The sequence below is a fragment of the Tachyglossus aculeatus genome, chromosome 5, assembly GCF_015852505.1.
Source record: "Tachyglossus aculeatus isolate mTacAcu1 chromosome 5, mTacAcu1.pri, whole genome shotgun sequence".
Classification (NCBI taxonomy): domain Eukaryota; kingdom Metazoa; phylum Chordata; class Mammalia; order Monotremata; family Tachyglossidae; genus Tachyglossus; species Tachyglossus aculeatus.
The window spans coordinates 102,819,631-102,835,225 of NC_052070.1; the positions used below are offsets into that span (position 1 = coordinate 102,819,631).

At 49.8% G+C, this 15,595-nt stretch overlaps 1 protein-coding gene across 1 annotated transcript; it reads right to left on the reverse strand.

The window, feature by feature from the left end:
* Window positions 1–497: 497 nt before the first annotated feature.
* LOC119928845 (olfactory receptor 6C74-like) lies at window positions 498–1,202 on the reverse strand. The gene has a single exon (XM_038747361.1). The coding sequence runs from the start codon at window positions 1,200–1,202 to the stop codon at window positions 498–500; it is 705 nt and encodes a 234-aa protein (XP_038603289.1).
* Between the last annotated feature and the right edge of the window lie 14,393 nt (window positions 1,203–15,595).

Consider the following 15,595-nt stretch of genomic DNA (forward strand, 5'->3'; position numbering starts at 1 on the left):
TGTGACCAAGTTGGTGAGTGTTAGAGGTGGGGTGGAGCAGGAGGTTGGCTGCGTCAAGGAGAGACAGAAGGAGGGAGTCAGAGGAGTCACCAGGGACATCCGTGTGGCTGTTGAAGTCTCCGAGGATCACAGGTGGCATGGAAAAGGTCAGAATGAAAGTGTGAAAGGGGTCAAAATCTTTAAAGAAGTTGGAGGTGGGGCCGGGGAGGGGCAGTAGATGACGGCTACAAGAATCTGGAGGGGGTGGTAGAGGTGAATAATGTGGGCTTCAAAGGAAGGGAAGGCAAGGGAGGGGGAGGGATAGTGCGAAAGCGACATTAGTGAGCGAGAATGAAACCAACCCCTCCTCCTTTTCCGGTGAGTCTTGGGGAGTGGGAGAAGAAGAGCCCTTCAATGGAGAGAGCAGCTGTTTCAGTCAGGGCGAGGAGGAGTAGAGAGCTGAAAAGGAATAGGTCCAAGATGAAAGGGAGCTTACCTATAATGACCTTCTTGACCTGCTAGTTTCCCAGGTTGTAGATGAAAAGGTTCAACATGAGGGCCACGGAAGTCTTCATCACAGTCACCCCCTTGGTCAGGTCCACCCTGTCATTGTCGGACGGTTTGATGTGCATGAAGATGCAGCTGTCATATGTGATGGAGACCACGAACGTGTGGGAGGAGCAGGTGGAAAAGGCTTTTTTCTTTTGCTGAGCAGAGGGCAGTCTCAGGATGGTGCGGGCAATGGCTGTGTAGGACACGGCCACTAAGACCAAGGTGACCAGTTGTGTCCTCAAGGCCAAGATGAAAGCTATCAGCTCCAGGAACCCGGTGTCCGAGCAGGAGAACAGGAGCATAGGGGAGACGTCATAGAAGAAGTGGTCAATGTCTATCGAGCCACAGAAGTCCAGTTGGAGGCCAAGTATAATAAGAGGAAATATGACCAGGAACCCGGTTAGCCAAGAGCAGAGGACCGGTAGGGTGCAGACATTCTGACTCATGACTGTCGTGTAGTGCAGCGGCTGGCAGATGGCGACGTAGCGGTCATAGGATATGGTGGCCAGGAGGAAGACTTTGGTCGCCGCCAGCAGGATGAAGAATAGCTGTGTTACACAACAGTTGTAGGAAATGGTCCTGTCCCCCGTGCTGATGGTGGCCAGGAACCTGGGAATGCAGGTAGACGTTAAGTCTATCTCCAGGAAGAAGCAGCGCAGGAAGAAATACATGGGGGTGTGGAGGTGGGAGTCCAGCAGGGTGAGGGTGACGATGGTCAGGTTGCCGATGATGTTCAGTATGTAGTTGACAGACATGCAGAGGAGAATCACCGTCTGCAAGTCTAGATCGTCCGTGAGCCCCAGGAGGATGAACTCATTCACTTGCGTGTGATTCCTCATGGCCGACCTGTGACTCCTTTTAGATAACCCCAGAGAACTATCGGTTTGACTTATTGGAGGGGGACAGAGGGCAGTGTCGTCTCTTGGTTCAGATTAGGTGGGCAGAGACAGCTCCGCATTGCTTAGACTTCTCCACTCCGTCTATGTGTCTGAGATCTGGGTCATGGCAGGGTTAGGACCCAGTCCTTGAGATGACTTCATGGATTTATGGGGGACACCTCCCCGCCAGAAAACGGACGTCTGATAGTCCCAGCAGCGATCCTTAGGTTCAGCACGGAGAACCTCTCTGACAAAGGAGTAGAGATAATATTTACTGAGAACCCTGGATGAATAATAAAAGTGTTTTTGCCAAGTCCTTACTATGTTCCAAGCACTGTACTAAGCGACGTGGTGGATATAGGATATTTAGGCTCCACTTGGGACTCACAATCACAGTGGGAGGGAGACCAAAAATTGAATCCCCATTTTGCAGATGAGGGAACTCATGCACAGAAAATGTAAGAGACTGTGTTAAGGTCGCACAGCAGGTAGGTGTCGGAGCAAGGAGTACAACACGTGTCTTCTGACTCTCAGGCCATTGTTTTTCCACCAGGCGAAACTACCTCGGAAGATTAGAAGATTTAGGTAAAGGGTAGAGGTGGGGTGCCCAGAGATTTAACAACCATCAGGGAGCCTCCTTGGATCAAAGGGGATAGAGCAAGAGCATGACAGTTCAGAAAAGCTTGGATTCTAATCCCAGCTCGGCCACTTGTCTGTTGTGTGACCTTGAGCAAGTTACATAACTTCTTAGCGTTTCAGTTACCTCAACTTTAAAATGGGGATTAAGATTATGAGCTCTATGTGAGACTGGGACTGTGCCCAACCGGATAGATTGCCTTGTGTCTTCTCAAGCGCTTAGTACAGTGCCTGGAACAAAGTACATACTTAGCAAGAACCAAAATTATTACTATTATCATTATTATTATTATTTAAAATAGTTTTTATTATTGGGACCCTACTACAGACAGTACTGATGATAAAGTGAAATGGGGATAGAGTTCTGGAGTGTGTGTGTGTGTGTGTGTGTGTGTATGTATGTGTTCCTCCCCCTCCTCCGTCCCTCACTCCCAAAGATCTGGCCTCCTGCTTCATCGGTAAAATTAAATCCATTAGGTCTGAGCTCCCCAAAGTCACTTCTCCCCCTTCTCCAACCCCCCCCAACCCTCTCTGCTATTCTCCCATCCTTCCCAGCAGTATCTTCAGATGACACCTCCTCCCTCCTCTGAAGTGCTACTCCATTCACCTGTGCTTCAGATACCATTCCCTCTCATTGTATAAAATCTGTCGCCCCTTTCCTCCTCCCCTCCTTAACTTCCATCTTCAACCACTCACTCTCCACTGGTTCCTTCCTCTCTGCCGTCAAACATGCCCACACCTCCCCCATCCTAAAAAAGCCCTTTCTTGTCCCCACCTCCCTTTCTAGTTATAGCCCTAACCCCCTCCTACCATTCCTTTCCAAACTTCTAGAACGTGTCGTCAACACCCGCTGGCTCGAATTCCTCAATGTCAACTCTATCCTTGACACTTTCCAATCTGGCTTCCGTCCCCTACACTCCACCGAAACTGCCCTCTCAAAGGTTACCAATGACCTCCTTCGTGCCAAATCCAACGGCTCCTACTCTATCCTAATCCTCCTCGACCTCTCAGCTGCCTTCGACACCGTGGACCACCCACTTCTCCTCAACACGCTATCCAACATGGGCTTCACAGACTCCATCCTCTTCCGGTTCTCCTCTTATCTCTCTGGCCGTTCATTCTCAACAGTCATTTTCCTGAGCTCCCACTGGGGCCCAGAACTGTATTGAGAGCTTGAGAGAGGACAGTGGAATCAGGAGCTGGGAAACCTCGTGGCCTAATGGAAAGGAACAGGGACCTGGGAGTCATATAACCTGTAATACTAATCTTAGCTCTGCCAATTACCTGCTGCGTGAACATGGACAAGTCAGTTCACTTCTCTGTGCCTCGGTTCTCCTATAATCCGTGCTACTTAGACTGTGACTCCCAGGCGAGAAAGGGACTCTGTCCTACCTGAGTAATATTTATCCACTCCCAATCTTAGAACAGTTTGACACACAGTAAAGCGCTTAACAAATACCATAAAAATGTGGATTCGTTCATTCAATCGAATTTACTGAGCGCTTACTGTGTGCATAGTACTGTACTAGGTGCTTGGAAAGTGCAATTCGGCAACAGATAGAGACAATCGCTACTCAACAACGGGATCACAGCCTAGAAGGGGGAAACAGACAGCAAAACAAAACAAGTAGACAGGCATCAATAGCATCAAAATAGATAGAAATGTAGATATATACAAATCATTAATAAAATAGATAGAATAATAAATATGCACAAATATACGCAAGTGCTGTGGGACGGGGAAGGGGTAGAGCAGAGGGAAATAGTAGGGGTTACGGGGAGGGGAGGAGGAGCAGAGGCAAAGGGGGATCAGCCTGGAAAGTCCTCCTGGAGGAGGTGAGCTCTCAGTAGAGCTTTGAGGGGGGAAGAGAGCTAATTTGGCAGATGTGAGGAGGGAGGGGCAAACCTCCAGGACACAGGTTTGAATCCTTCACCCTCCTACTTATATTGTGTTCACCAACTGAGGTAGGGAAGTTGTCCATCCTGATTATCTTGTATCTACATCAACGCTTAGTACAGTGCTTGCCACATAGTAGGAAAGTACCCTAAAAACTGACATGATACCTGCCTTCAAGGAGTTTACCGCCGTTAGGGGGATTTCCTGCTTTGGACCGCAAGGTCCTGCCTCTCTTCCTGCCCTAGTGGAACTCATCACCAGCACTGCCTTCCCTAGGAGAGGTGGGAGAACATCATTAGCTTTTCCTGGAGCTCCTATCAGCGTCCTTACCTGTTACCAACGAGAAGATGTGCCTTCAATAAGGTTTCGAAAGTGGTAGGGGGCCGGAGCGGGGGCGGGGGCAAGAGGTCTGTGGCGATTGATCTCCAGCTCGCGGCCTGATCCGCCATGATAGAGCCGCAAATACCAAGGCGTTTCCCTAACCAAGGCGTTAGGGAAACACAGGACGAAAGGGTCAGTCCCAAAGTGCGATGGGGCTGGAGTTGGAGTTATCCTGTAGCTGCAGTGGCTCCAGGAAGCACTGCAGGCTCCGTTCCAAGCAGGAACTGGGAGACCAGCCAGAGCCCAAGGGTCAGGGTGTGTTTGCGTGTGAAGGGGACTGCGGTTATCGGCTGTTGGACGGGGTCCGAAAGTGAAGCCTGGACCTGAGACAGGAGTTGGGTGTTGTGGGGGATCCGTGATAGGGCACCAAGCCTGCTGCAGACGGGGGTGAGGTTCCAAAGAAGCGGCAACTCAGACTCTCTGGGTGTGCAGCAGGGGAGAAGGGAAAGCAGGATGAGAGGGGCGGTGATATGTCCACGGAGGTGGCATCTTGAAGCCCGTCTCCGCGCTGCGTGTCCTCAGGCGGCAGAGGCGACGATGAGGCTCGGATTTCCCTCCCCACACGGTGGACCACAACTAAGGCCACGATTTGGAGCAGGAAAAAACAGACTGTGGCAGCCCGGAGACGTCCCCCAGCAGCAAGAGCTCTGCGCCCGGGACTTCCTTGTGGAAGCACCCCGGGGTTCACCTCTCTGACACCGAGCCAGAGCCTGAGGAAGGCGACAAAACGAAGGGAAGGTGACACCGCCTACCAATCAATCAATCAAGGGTATTTACTGAAAGCCACCGTGAGCAGTACAGTGCACTGAGTGCTTCGGAGAGCCCAATAGAAATAGTAGATACAATCTGTCATCTTTATCATTCTCTATCTCCCTGCCTCTCTCTCTTCATGGTTACGTAGACAGAATCCGTTGACTTCGTGGGTGAGGAGGACCTAGTGAAATGAATAAAATGGCAGTAAGAGGAAGGGTTAGGACGACGGGTGAGGGCTCTGAGAGGCTTCTGGAAAGGGGAGTAACTTTCTTCCACCTTCTAAGGAATGTCAGTGTCTCCACTGAGACAGGAAGAGAGGCAGGACCCTGGGGATCAGCGTGGGTGAGATAGACGAGGTGGAGGCACAGTGAGAAGCTTGGCATTAGAGGAGGGAAGTGTGCGGGCTAGGTTGTAGTTGGAGACTAGTATGGTGAAGTGGCGGGAGACAAGGAGATTGAGAGCTTTAAGGCCAACAATGAGATGTTTTTGTTGGATGCGGAGGTAGATGAACAACCACTGAAGTTTTCTGAAGATTGGGGCAGCAGAGTGATATATGGACTAGAGTGGGGAAAGCCAGAGCCTAGGAGTAAGGCTGATGCAGTAATCCAGGCGGGATAGGATGAGTGATTGGATTAACGTGGTATCAGTCTGGAGGAAGAGGAACGGGTGGATTTTAGCGATGTTGTGAAGGTGGGACTGACAGTATTTAGTGATCTGTTAAAACCCCACCCGTGTCAATCAATCAATCAATCAATCAATCAATCGTATTTATTGAGCGCTTACTGTGTGCAGAGCACTGTACTAAGCGCTTGGGAAGTACAAGCTGGCAACATATAGAGACAGTCCCTACCCAACAGTGGGCTCACAGTCTAGAAGGGGGAGACAGAGAACAAAACTAAGCATACTAACAAAATAAAATAGAGTAGATAGGTACAAGTAAAATAAATAAATAAATAAATAAATAGAGTAATAAATATGTACAAACATATATACATATATACAGTTGCTGTGGGGAAGGGAAGGAGGTAAGATGTGGAGGATGGAGAGGGGGACGAGGGGGAGAGCAAGGAAGGGGCTCAGTCTGGGAAGGCCTCCTGGAGGAGATGAGCTCTCAGTAGGACCTTGAAGGGAGGAAGAGAGCTAGCTTGGCGGATGGGCAGAGAGAGGACATTCCAGGCCCGGGGGAGGACGTGGGCCGGGGGTCGATGGCGGGACAGGAGGGCTGAGTAGGTGCGAATGGGGTTGTCGTTAATGTAACTTGCTGATAACAAGGGCCTTTTTCCCGGGGGTGGGGGGGGGAGAGTCAGAACCGGACCGGGAAGGGGGGTTGGGGGGCACTATAAGGAAGGTCGATTAAGTGGGGGGGGTGGAAGCTGGGGGCGTCTATGGCGGCGCTCGGAGGAGAGGAGCCTTCCGGGAGCAGGGGGGGCCACGCGGTGTGATGGCGGGCGGGCGGGCCTCTCGGGAACGGAGTCCCGGGCATCTATGGCGGGCCTCCCTGGAGCTCTGAGGAGAGGATCCTTCCGGCAAAGGCGGGGTCCATGCGATGTGATGGAGGGCGGGCAGGCCTCTCGGGAACGGAGTCCCGGGAGTCTATGGGGGCGCTCTGAGGAGAGGATCCTTCCAGGAGCAGCGGGGACCACGCGGTGTGATGGCGGGCGGGCAGGCCTCTCGGGAACGGAGTACCGGGCGTCTATGGCTGCGCGCTCTGAGGAGTGGATCCTTCCGGGAGGAGCAAGACCGCGCGGTGTGATGGCGGGCGGGCGGGCCTCTCGGGAACGGAGTCCCGGGAGTCCATGGCGGCGCTCTGAGGAGATGATCCTTCCGGGAGCAGCAGGGGCCACACGGTGTGATGGCTGGCGGGCCTCTCGTCAACAGCTCGCGCTCAATACCTGGACAGGCGGCCATGGGCTGAGACCTCCTGGGAAGGTGTGGGATTAATGTTCCTGACTAGAAGCTAATGGTTGAGTCTGTGTTCTGTATGTTACGCCTTCATGGGGGAAGTAGCTTCCGTCAGTTCCTCTCTCCTTCCCTTCATCCCTTCTGTTCGCCTTGGGTCTTCCCTTGTCTACCACATGTACAGGAGGAAAGTTCTTCCTTCCCCAGCTCTTGGGGTGTTCTCCTTCCTCAGCTATCCCTTTCCCAGCGTCTTGTTTAAGAAGGAAACGGGAAGAGTCCAGTGCATTTCTGTCCACCACGGGGAAAAGTGAGGTACCTTTACCCTCTGCCCTGTGCAAGACGGGACACTGGAGACACCTGTGACTCTAATGCTAGCTGGGGTGTCCTGGCCCGAAATGGGGAAGACTTTATCCCAGAGCAGCTCTATCTCTGATTATCCCACTTGCCAGGGAAGCCGCCGCCCGACAGAACGTGGAAGAGTTTCCAGACAGAATCCCAGTACTTCGGCCCCTCTGGCACTCTGCTCCCCATATCCTTCTCTCCGGGGTGTCGCAGGTCCCTGTGCTATCAGGTCATGGCTGAGACAGGGCGACCCAGACACACCCCGCTCCTGTCATCGGGACTCTCCCAGGGGCACGTCTCCATGTCTACTTCCTCCCAGTGTGCCTAATCAGTGGTTGTGGACTGGGAATTATGACAGACCCATTTATTCAGCCTTCCAGAAGCTCAGAATGACCAGAGCCCCTTCGGAGAGTCGCCTTGGAGGTTACTAATGTTCAACCCACCGCTGCAGCTCATGTGACAATATGTGTCTCCCACGGGGACACATACTGACATTCGGTCCTGGGTCTAGCTGAATCCCCGCGGCCACTCTGAGTTGGCCTTTCCTACGGGAGTCCACTGTCATGGGCTGAACCGGCAGTTAATCAATCAATACATTAGTGAAACTAGCGCCTCCCTGTAGGACCTCTCGGAACTGATGACTGTACTACTTTGCCCAGGCCTCAGGTGAACAGGGAGAGGAAGGGCTGGGATCAGTCTCTGCACTTGGTAACATTTCAGGGAAAACAACAAGGATGCCAGACCAGGTGCTAACTAGCTTCCCCCAGCCTGTCGTCCGGTGCTGTTTCCCTGATCCTAAAGCTTCCTGTGGTTTTCCCCGAAATCTCAGCCCCCTTCTGGGATTTCTGGTCTTATATTAGTATGCCCTTCCCCTAACCCTCACCACGCCTTATATGAACTGAGATTGCAGGCATATAAATTAATCGAATTAGACAGTCAATCCGTCACTCCTTTAGTACATCTCTGGTATTTTATGAGCACCTACTGAGTGTAAATCAATTGATCAGTTGATCTCACGGTATCTTTTCAGAGCCTATTGGGTGCAAAGCAATCCATCAATCAATGAAATGACATTTGTTGATCACTTATGGAGTGCTGATAGCATATATTGAAGGCGTGCTGAGTATTACGCAATCCATCCATCAATCAAGTGGAATCTATTGGTTGCCTAGTATGTCTTAGCCACTATACTACTACTTTCTAGTGAGGAGATAGATGGAGATGAGTTTCAAACAGTGGAAGCCAGAGTGAAAACCCTTGTTAGCCAGGGAGCAGAACAAATAGGACAGATTGGAATGCCCTCCCAAATCAGATGAAATCAGTACAATACAGTATAACCGAAACATATGCATACATGCCGAGGATATATGTGAGGGGGGAGTTAGAAGGTTGGAGTGAGCTGGGGAGTGGGACGGTGGGAGTGGGAGAGAAGAGAGTGAGGGTTGGAGTGAGAGAGGGGAGTGAGAGGATTGGAGTAAAAGGTGATGAGCCTTTGGCTTCCCTTCCCTGCAATGACCAATGAGGTCTCTCCTCATTCATTTATTCATTCAATCATTCAATCTTATTTATTGAGCATTTACTGTGTACGGAGCATTATACTAAGTGCTTGGAAAAGTGTAATACAGCAATAAAGAGAGACAATCGCCACCCATAACGAGCTCACAGTCTAGAGTGGGGGAGAGATACATCACTACTAGTAAACGGACTTCAATACAAATAAATGAAATTAACGTTATATACCTAAGTGCCAAGGGGAGGGGAGAGGGGGGAAGAGCAAATGAAAGCAGTCAGTGTTAAAGGGCCTCTTGCTAAAAGACCTCATTTAGCTCGGATACAGACGTAAAATAATCAGTGTGGCTTAGTGGAAGGAGCACGGGCTTGGACGTCAGAGGTCATGGGTTCAAATCTCAACTCTACCGCTTGTCAGCTGTGTGATTTTGGTCAAGACACTTAACTTATCTGTGCCTCAGTTACCTCATCTGTAAAATGGGGATTAAGACTGTGAACTCCCAGTAGGACACCCTGATCATCTTGTATCCTCCCCAGCTCTTAGAATAGTACTTTGCACATAGTAAACACTTACCAAATGCCATCATCATCATCATCATTATTATTATTTGCAAAAAACACATTGAACCTGGAGATTTCTATTGGCTTCGGTACAGACAAGCTGAATAAACCTCGGAACGTCTCTCACGTGGAGTGAAAAGGATTGACACCCTTCTGAGTGGATGAGGACAAAGGGCACAGGTAGCAGGGAGACTTGGACAAGGGAGGGATTTCCAAAAGGGCAGTGTGGGGCGCATAAGGGGATGGAGAACCATCAGGTCCTGGTTGTTAGACAGCATATGAAGCATTAGGCATATGTACACGTACCGAGTCTCCCTGGTTGACCCTCTGCGTCTTCTGCATATTTTCCTGTTGTATTTCACCGCTGAAGAATCCTCACCCCTCGGTGGAAAATTGAACTCTGTTCACCAGGTCCCTGATGGCCTGCTTGACCTGCTGGTTCCGTAGGGTGTAGATTAAGGGGTTCAGCATGGGGACCACGGAAGTGTAGAGCACGGCCACCCCCTTAGTCAGGTCCACCCTGTCCTTTGCGGACGCTTTGATATACATAAAGATGCAGCTGCCATATGTGATGGAGACCACGACCATGTAGGAGGAGCAGGAGCAGGTGGAAAAGGCTTCTCCCTTCTGCTGAGCAGAGGACAGTCCCAGGATTGTGCAGGCGATAGCTGTGTAGGACACGGCCACTAACACCAAGGTGACCAGTAGTGTCCCCAAGGCCAAGTTGAAATCCATCAACTCCAGGAACCTGGTGTCCGAACAGGAGAGCAGGAGCAGAGGGAAGACGTCACAGAAGACGTGATCAATCAATCAATTAATCAATCAATCGTATTTATTGAGCGCTTACTATGTGCAGAGCACTGTACTAAGCGCTTGGGAAGTACAAATTGGCAACATATAGAGACAGTCCCTGCCCAACAGTGGGCTCACAGTCTAAAAGGGGGAGACAGAGAACAAAACCAAACATACTAACAAAATAAAATAAATAGAATAGATATGTAGAAGTAAAATAAATAAATAAATAGAGTAATAAATATGTACAAACATATACACATATATACAGGTGCTGTGGGGAAGGGAAGAAGGTAAGATGGGGGGATTGAGAGGGGGACGTGGGGGAGAGGAAGGAAGGGGCTCAGTCTGGGAAGGCCTCCTGGAGGAGGTGAGCTCTCAGCAGGGCCTTGAAGGGAGGAAGAGAGCTAGCTTGGCGGATTGGCAGAGGGAGGGCATTCCAGGCCCGGGAGATGACGTGGGCCGGGGGTCGATGGCGGGACAGGCGAGAACGAGGTACGGTGAGGAGATTAGCGATCAAGTGATCAATGGCTATGGAGCCACAGAAGTCCAGTTGGAGGCCAAGGATAATTGGAAGAAATATGACCAGGAACCCGGTCAGACAGGAGCAGATGACCAGCAGGGTGCAGACTTTCTGGCTCATGACGGTCGTGTAGTGCAGAGGCTGGCAGATGGCGACGTACCGGTCGTAGGACATGGCGGCCAGGAGGTAGAACTCGGTCACCCCCAGCAGAAAATGGAAGAATAACTGAGTTGCACAGCAGTTGTAGGAAATGGTCCTGTCCCCGCTGACAATGGTAGCCAGAAATCTGGGAATGCAGGCGGAGGTGAAGCAGATCTCCAAGATGGAGAAGCAGCATAGGAAGAAGTACACTGGGCCGTGGAAGTGGGAGTCCAGCAGGGTAAGAGTGACTATGGTCAGGTTTTCAGTGATGTTTCGAACGTATGTGACAGACATGTACAGGAGAATCACCGCCTGCAAGTTCGGGTCGTCTGTGAGCCCTAAGAGGATGAACTCAGTTACTTGTGCGTGATTCCTCATGGCCGACCTGTGACTCCTGTTGTATAACACCAGAGGAACATCAATTCAGCTCACTGGAGGGGGACAGAGGGCTGTGACTTCTCTCCCATTAGACGAGCTAGGCAGGAACAGCTCCTGCTGTGAGAGACGTCTAGCATGGGCAGGGTCACAACGCAGTCCTTGAGATGACTTCATGGGTAGAGGGCAGACAACTCCCAGGGGGACAAAGGAAGCATGGTTGTTCGAGCTGTGAGTCTTAGGCTTCATCTCCGAAAACCTGTATGATGGTTGGAGGACAGATTACCTTTACTGAGCACCTATTTGGGCAGATCCAGCTCTAACAGATCGGGGAAGTATGCCACAACTATTCCCTGTCCAGAAGGAGCTTCCATTTATATGGGATGGAAAGCATAAACATTCCAATAGCATGGTAAAAATGAGAATTCGAATAGCATATATGCCTGATTGTTGAGAATTGATGCATATTGCCTCCTCGAGCATGGACCCGTTAATGTCTTGTGTACGTGTGATGGGGGAAAATTGATCTTTGCCCAAGCCCATGAATAGCAAGGTTTCACCTGAATACATGCCCCCAAAACATCAACTGTCAACACCTGGATAACTGAGATTGTCAGGAACTTTGGAATCATGATCATAAGACCCAGGGAGTGTTAAGGAGCTCATGGCTTTGTCATTTCCGGGAGATGCTGCCAGAAAAGGGAAAAGGTATTCCGGAGACAAGTCTGGGATGGCTGCCCTGGATGAAGAATGAACAAGGTAATCAGGTCTCACACTAGGTTCACAATCTAAGTAGGAAACAGACCAATAATTGAATCTCCATTTTGCAGTTGAGGGACCTGAAGCATGGAGAGATTAAGAGATCCGTCAAGGGTCACCTAGCAGGTAGGTGGAGGAGCATGGATGAGAATTCAGGTCCTCTGACGCCCAGGACGTGCTTTTGCCACTAGACAACACTGCTACTGAAGATTAGAGGATCTAGGTACATGGTGCTGGTGAGGTGCCCAGATACTAACCAGCCAACAGGGAGCCTCTCTGGGTCAATGAGAACCTGCTTGGAACAGTAAGGATGACAAAGAGCAGATTGGGGATCGAGTTCTTGTGTGTGTGCGTGCACGTGTGTGTATTTGTCTCTCCCAGAGGTCTTTCCGGTTGAAACCCTCTTTTCCTTTAATAATAATCTTTAGAGATTAGATAACTGAAGCCCAGAGAAGATATGTGGCTTGCCCAAGGTCACATAACAGACAAGTGGCAGAGTCGGGAGTAGAATCCACAACCTCTGTCTCCCAAGCCCATGTTCTTGCCACTAGGATATGGCTGCTTCTGTACTCCCTCACCTTTCTACACCGCTAATACACTTGGGTGTTTACCTTTTAAGTACTTGCTATTCACCCCACCTTCAACACTACAGCAGTTGCAGTTGTATCCGTAATTCGTTTATGGATTTATATTTATGTCTCTCACTCCCTCTATACTTGAAGGTTACTGTGATCAGGGAACGGGTCTACAAACTCTGTTGTACTCTCCCAAGCGCTTCCTGAAGTGTTCTGCACACAAGCTCTCAATAAATACTATTGACTGATTGATTTATTGACTGATAATTACCAGTTCTGAATGGGGGCTCCATGACAGGATCACAACCTCTGGGAGTCCGGGGCTGGAGGAAAGGTGGTTGCAGTTGTCCATGGATTGAGGCTCTGAAATCCACAATGGAAAGGGAACGGACCAAAGTGACCCTGAGAGGTCCTCCCTTCCCTAGCATTCGGCCCTGATACCGGGGTTCTTCCCAAATGCCCATCTTGCATTTGGCAGCGAAGCCACGCTGAGATAATGTTATGCCTATGTGGAATTTCCCACTTGTTCCTCTGTTCCGGGCTTTCACACACCTCTCCAAATACTCGTTTTTCCCCTCCATCACCACTGGACAAGCCACCCCATCAAATATACACGAGGCCAAAGTGGGTGGGAAGGAAGGCATCGGGATTTTTCTTTGCTCCTAGCAGGGAAGTCAGTATGGAATCTTTGAGCAGCAGATGGGCTACTCTACCTAATGCAGGAGAAAGAGTGAGGGTTTTCTTCTCTTTGGTTTCTGATGGGCATAAGGGGACCAATTGTGAGCATAATGAAAGTCTTCCCAGGGGTTAGTCGGGAGACACTAATGAATGGTAGATGCTTTGGTGACTTTGGCTGTGAACGTTTAATACCCGGATTGGGGTGGGGCCAAGATGCAGCCATTCCAAGCCATTAATTCCTAATCCAGGTGATCAATTCCGTCAGTCAACCAATCGTTTTATTGAGTGCTTACGGAGTGCAGAGCACTCAGTATTAGCACTTGGAAGAGATCAGTATAACAATATAACAGACACATTCCCTGACCACAACGACTTTACAAGTCTAAAGAGGGAGACAGGCATCAATATAAATAAATAAAATTATAGATATGTACATAAATGCTGTGGTGCTGGGAGGGGAATAAATGAAAGGAATAAATCAAGGCGACACAGAAGGGAGAGAGAGAAGAGTAAATGAGTGAGACCAAGAGAAGAGTAAGCAAGATGGAGCAACGGGGATCTTCCTTCTACCAATGGTGGCTAGGCCTAGGGGTGGTTGACGTATAGGGCTATTTGGGAATGGAACCTACTCTCAATTAATCCATCAATAATATTTCCTGAGCTTCCACCCGGGGCCCAGGACTGTACTGAAAGCTTGGGAGACGACAGTGGAAACAATAGCTGGGAAGCAGCATGGCCTAGTGGAAAAGATCTCGAGTCTTGGTGTCAAGGAACCTGGGCAGTAACCTTGGCTCTGCCACGTGCTTGCTGCGTGACCATGGGCAAGCCAGTTAACGTCTCTGTGCCTCAGTTCTCCTGTAATCCCTCCTGATTAGTCTGAGCCTCAGGCGGTACAGAGATTGTGTCCAAACTAACGAATTTTTATCTACTACAGCACTTACAAATGTTTGACACATAGTAAGTGCTTAACAAATACCATAAAAAATGTGGATTGAATCTTACACCCTCCTACTTAGATTGTGTTCTCCAGGTGGGACAGGGACTATGACCATCCTGATTATTTTGTATCTGACCCAACGTTTAGTACAGTGCTTGGCACATAGTAGCCAAGTACCATAAAAAATAGACATGTCCTTGCCTTGAAAGAGTTTTAGCATCTATAGGGGGATATCCTGCTTTTATCCCCAGGGTCCTGCTTCTCCTCCTTTCTCAATGGAATTCATCAGTAGCACTGTCCTCCCTTAGAAGGTAGGAGAAAGTTTTTCCACTTTCCAGGAGTCCCTATCCGTCGTCCTGTCCCTTCCTTCCACTGCCAGTCTTTTCATTCCATCGGGTCCTCCACACCACGAGGCCAACCGAGTGTGCCTACTTTAACCATGAGAAGAGAAAGGAGGGAGATAGAGGATGATAAAGATGCCTGATAGATAGTTTCTCCTACATCTATTGGGCTCTCCGAAGCACTCGGTATATTGTTCTGCACACTGTAGGCGTTCAATAAATGCTATTGATTGACAGACTGGTAAGCGGCGGCTCATTCTTCCCTTCAATTTGTCACCTTCCTCAGGCTCTAGCTCCGTGGCAGAGAGGTCAGTCCCAGGGTGCTTCCACAATGGAGTCCCGCGAGCGGAGCCCCTCTTGCCGTGGCGCATCTCAGGGCTGTTGTAGCCATTTTTTCCCGCTCCAAACCATGGCCTGGGTTGAATCCCTCCATGTGGGGAGGGTGATCGAGCCGCGTTGTCGCCCCTGCAGTCTGGGTTGTGGGTGCCGAGTGTAAAGAAATCCATCTTTCAATCCGGAACTATTTATTGAGGGCTTACTGAGCAATCCATCAATCAATCAAATCAAATCAATCAAACGACATCTAATGACTGCCTACTGAGTCCTAGGCACTATACTGAACGCTTGAAAGAGCACATCTGATGAAAGTGACATGGTTCCCGCCATGCAATAGTTTCCATTCGAATGGAGGAGGTACATAGAGATGATTTCCAAAGAGTGGGAGCCAGAGTCAAAAAGGGATCACCTAGAGAGCAGAACAAATAGGACAGATGGGACTGTCTGCCCAAATCAGAATAAATCAGTGAAATTACAGTATAATAGACACATATGCAAATATGCTGAGGATAGTTCTGAACGGGGGAGAGAGAGGTTGGGGGTGAGTTGTGGATTGGGAGGTTGGGACTAAGAGAGGGGAATGAGAGGGTGGGGCTGAGAGAGGGGAGTTAGAGGATGTGAGTAAAAAGTGTGAACCTTTGGCTTCCCCTTCCTGTAATGACCAATGACGTCACTCCTCCAGCTGCAGGGCCTCAGGTGGATACGGAAAGAGATTTTCAAAAAACACCGTGAACCTGGTCATTTCTATTGG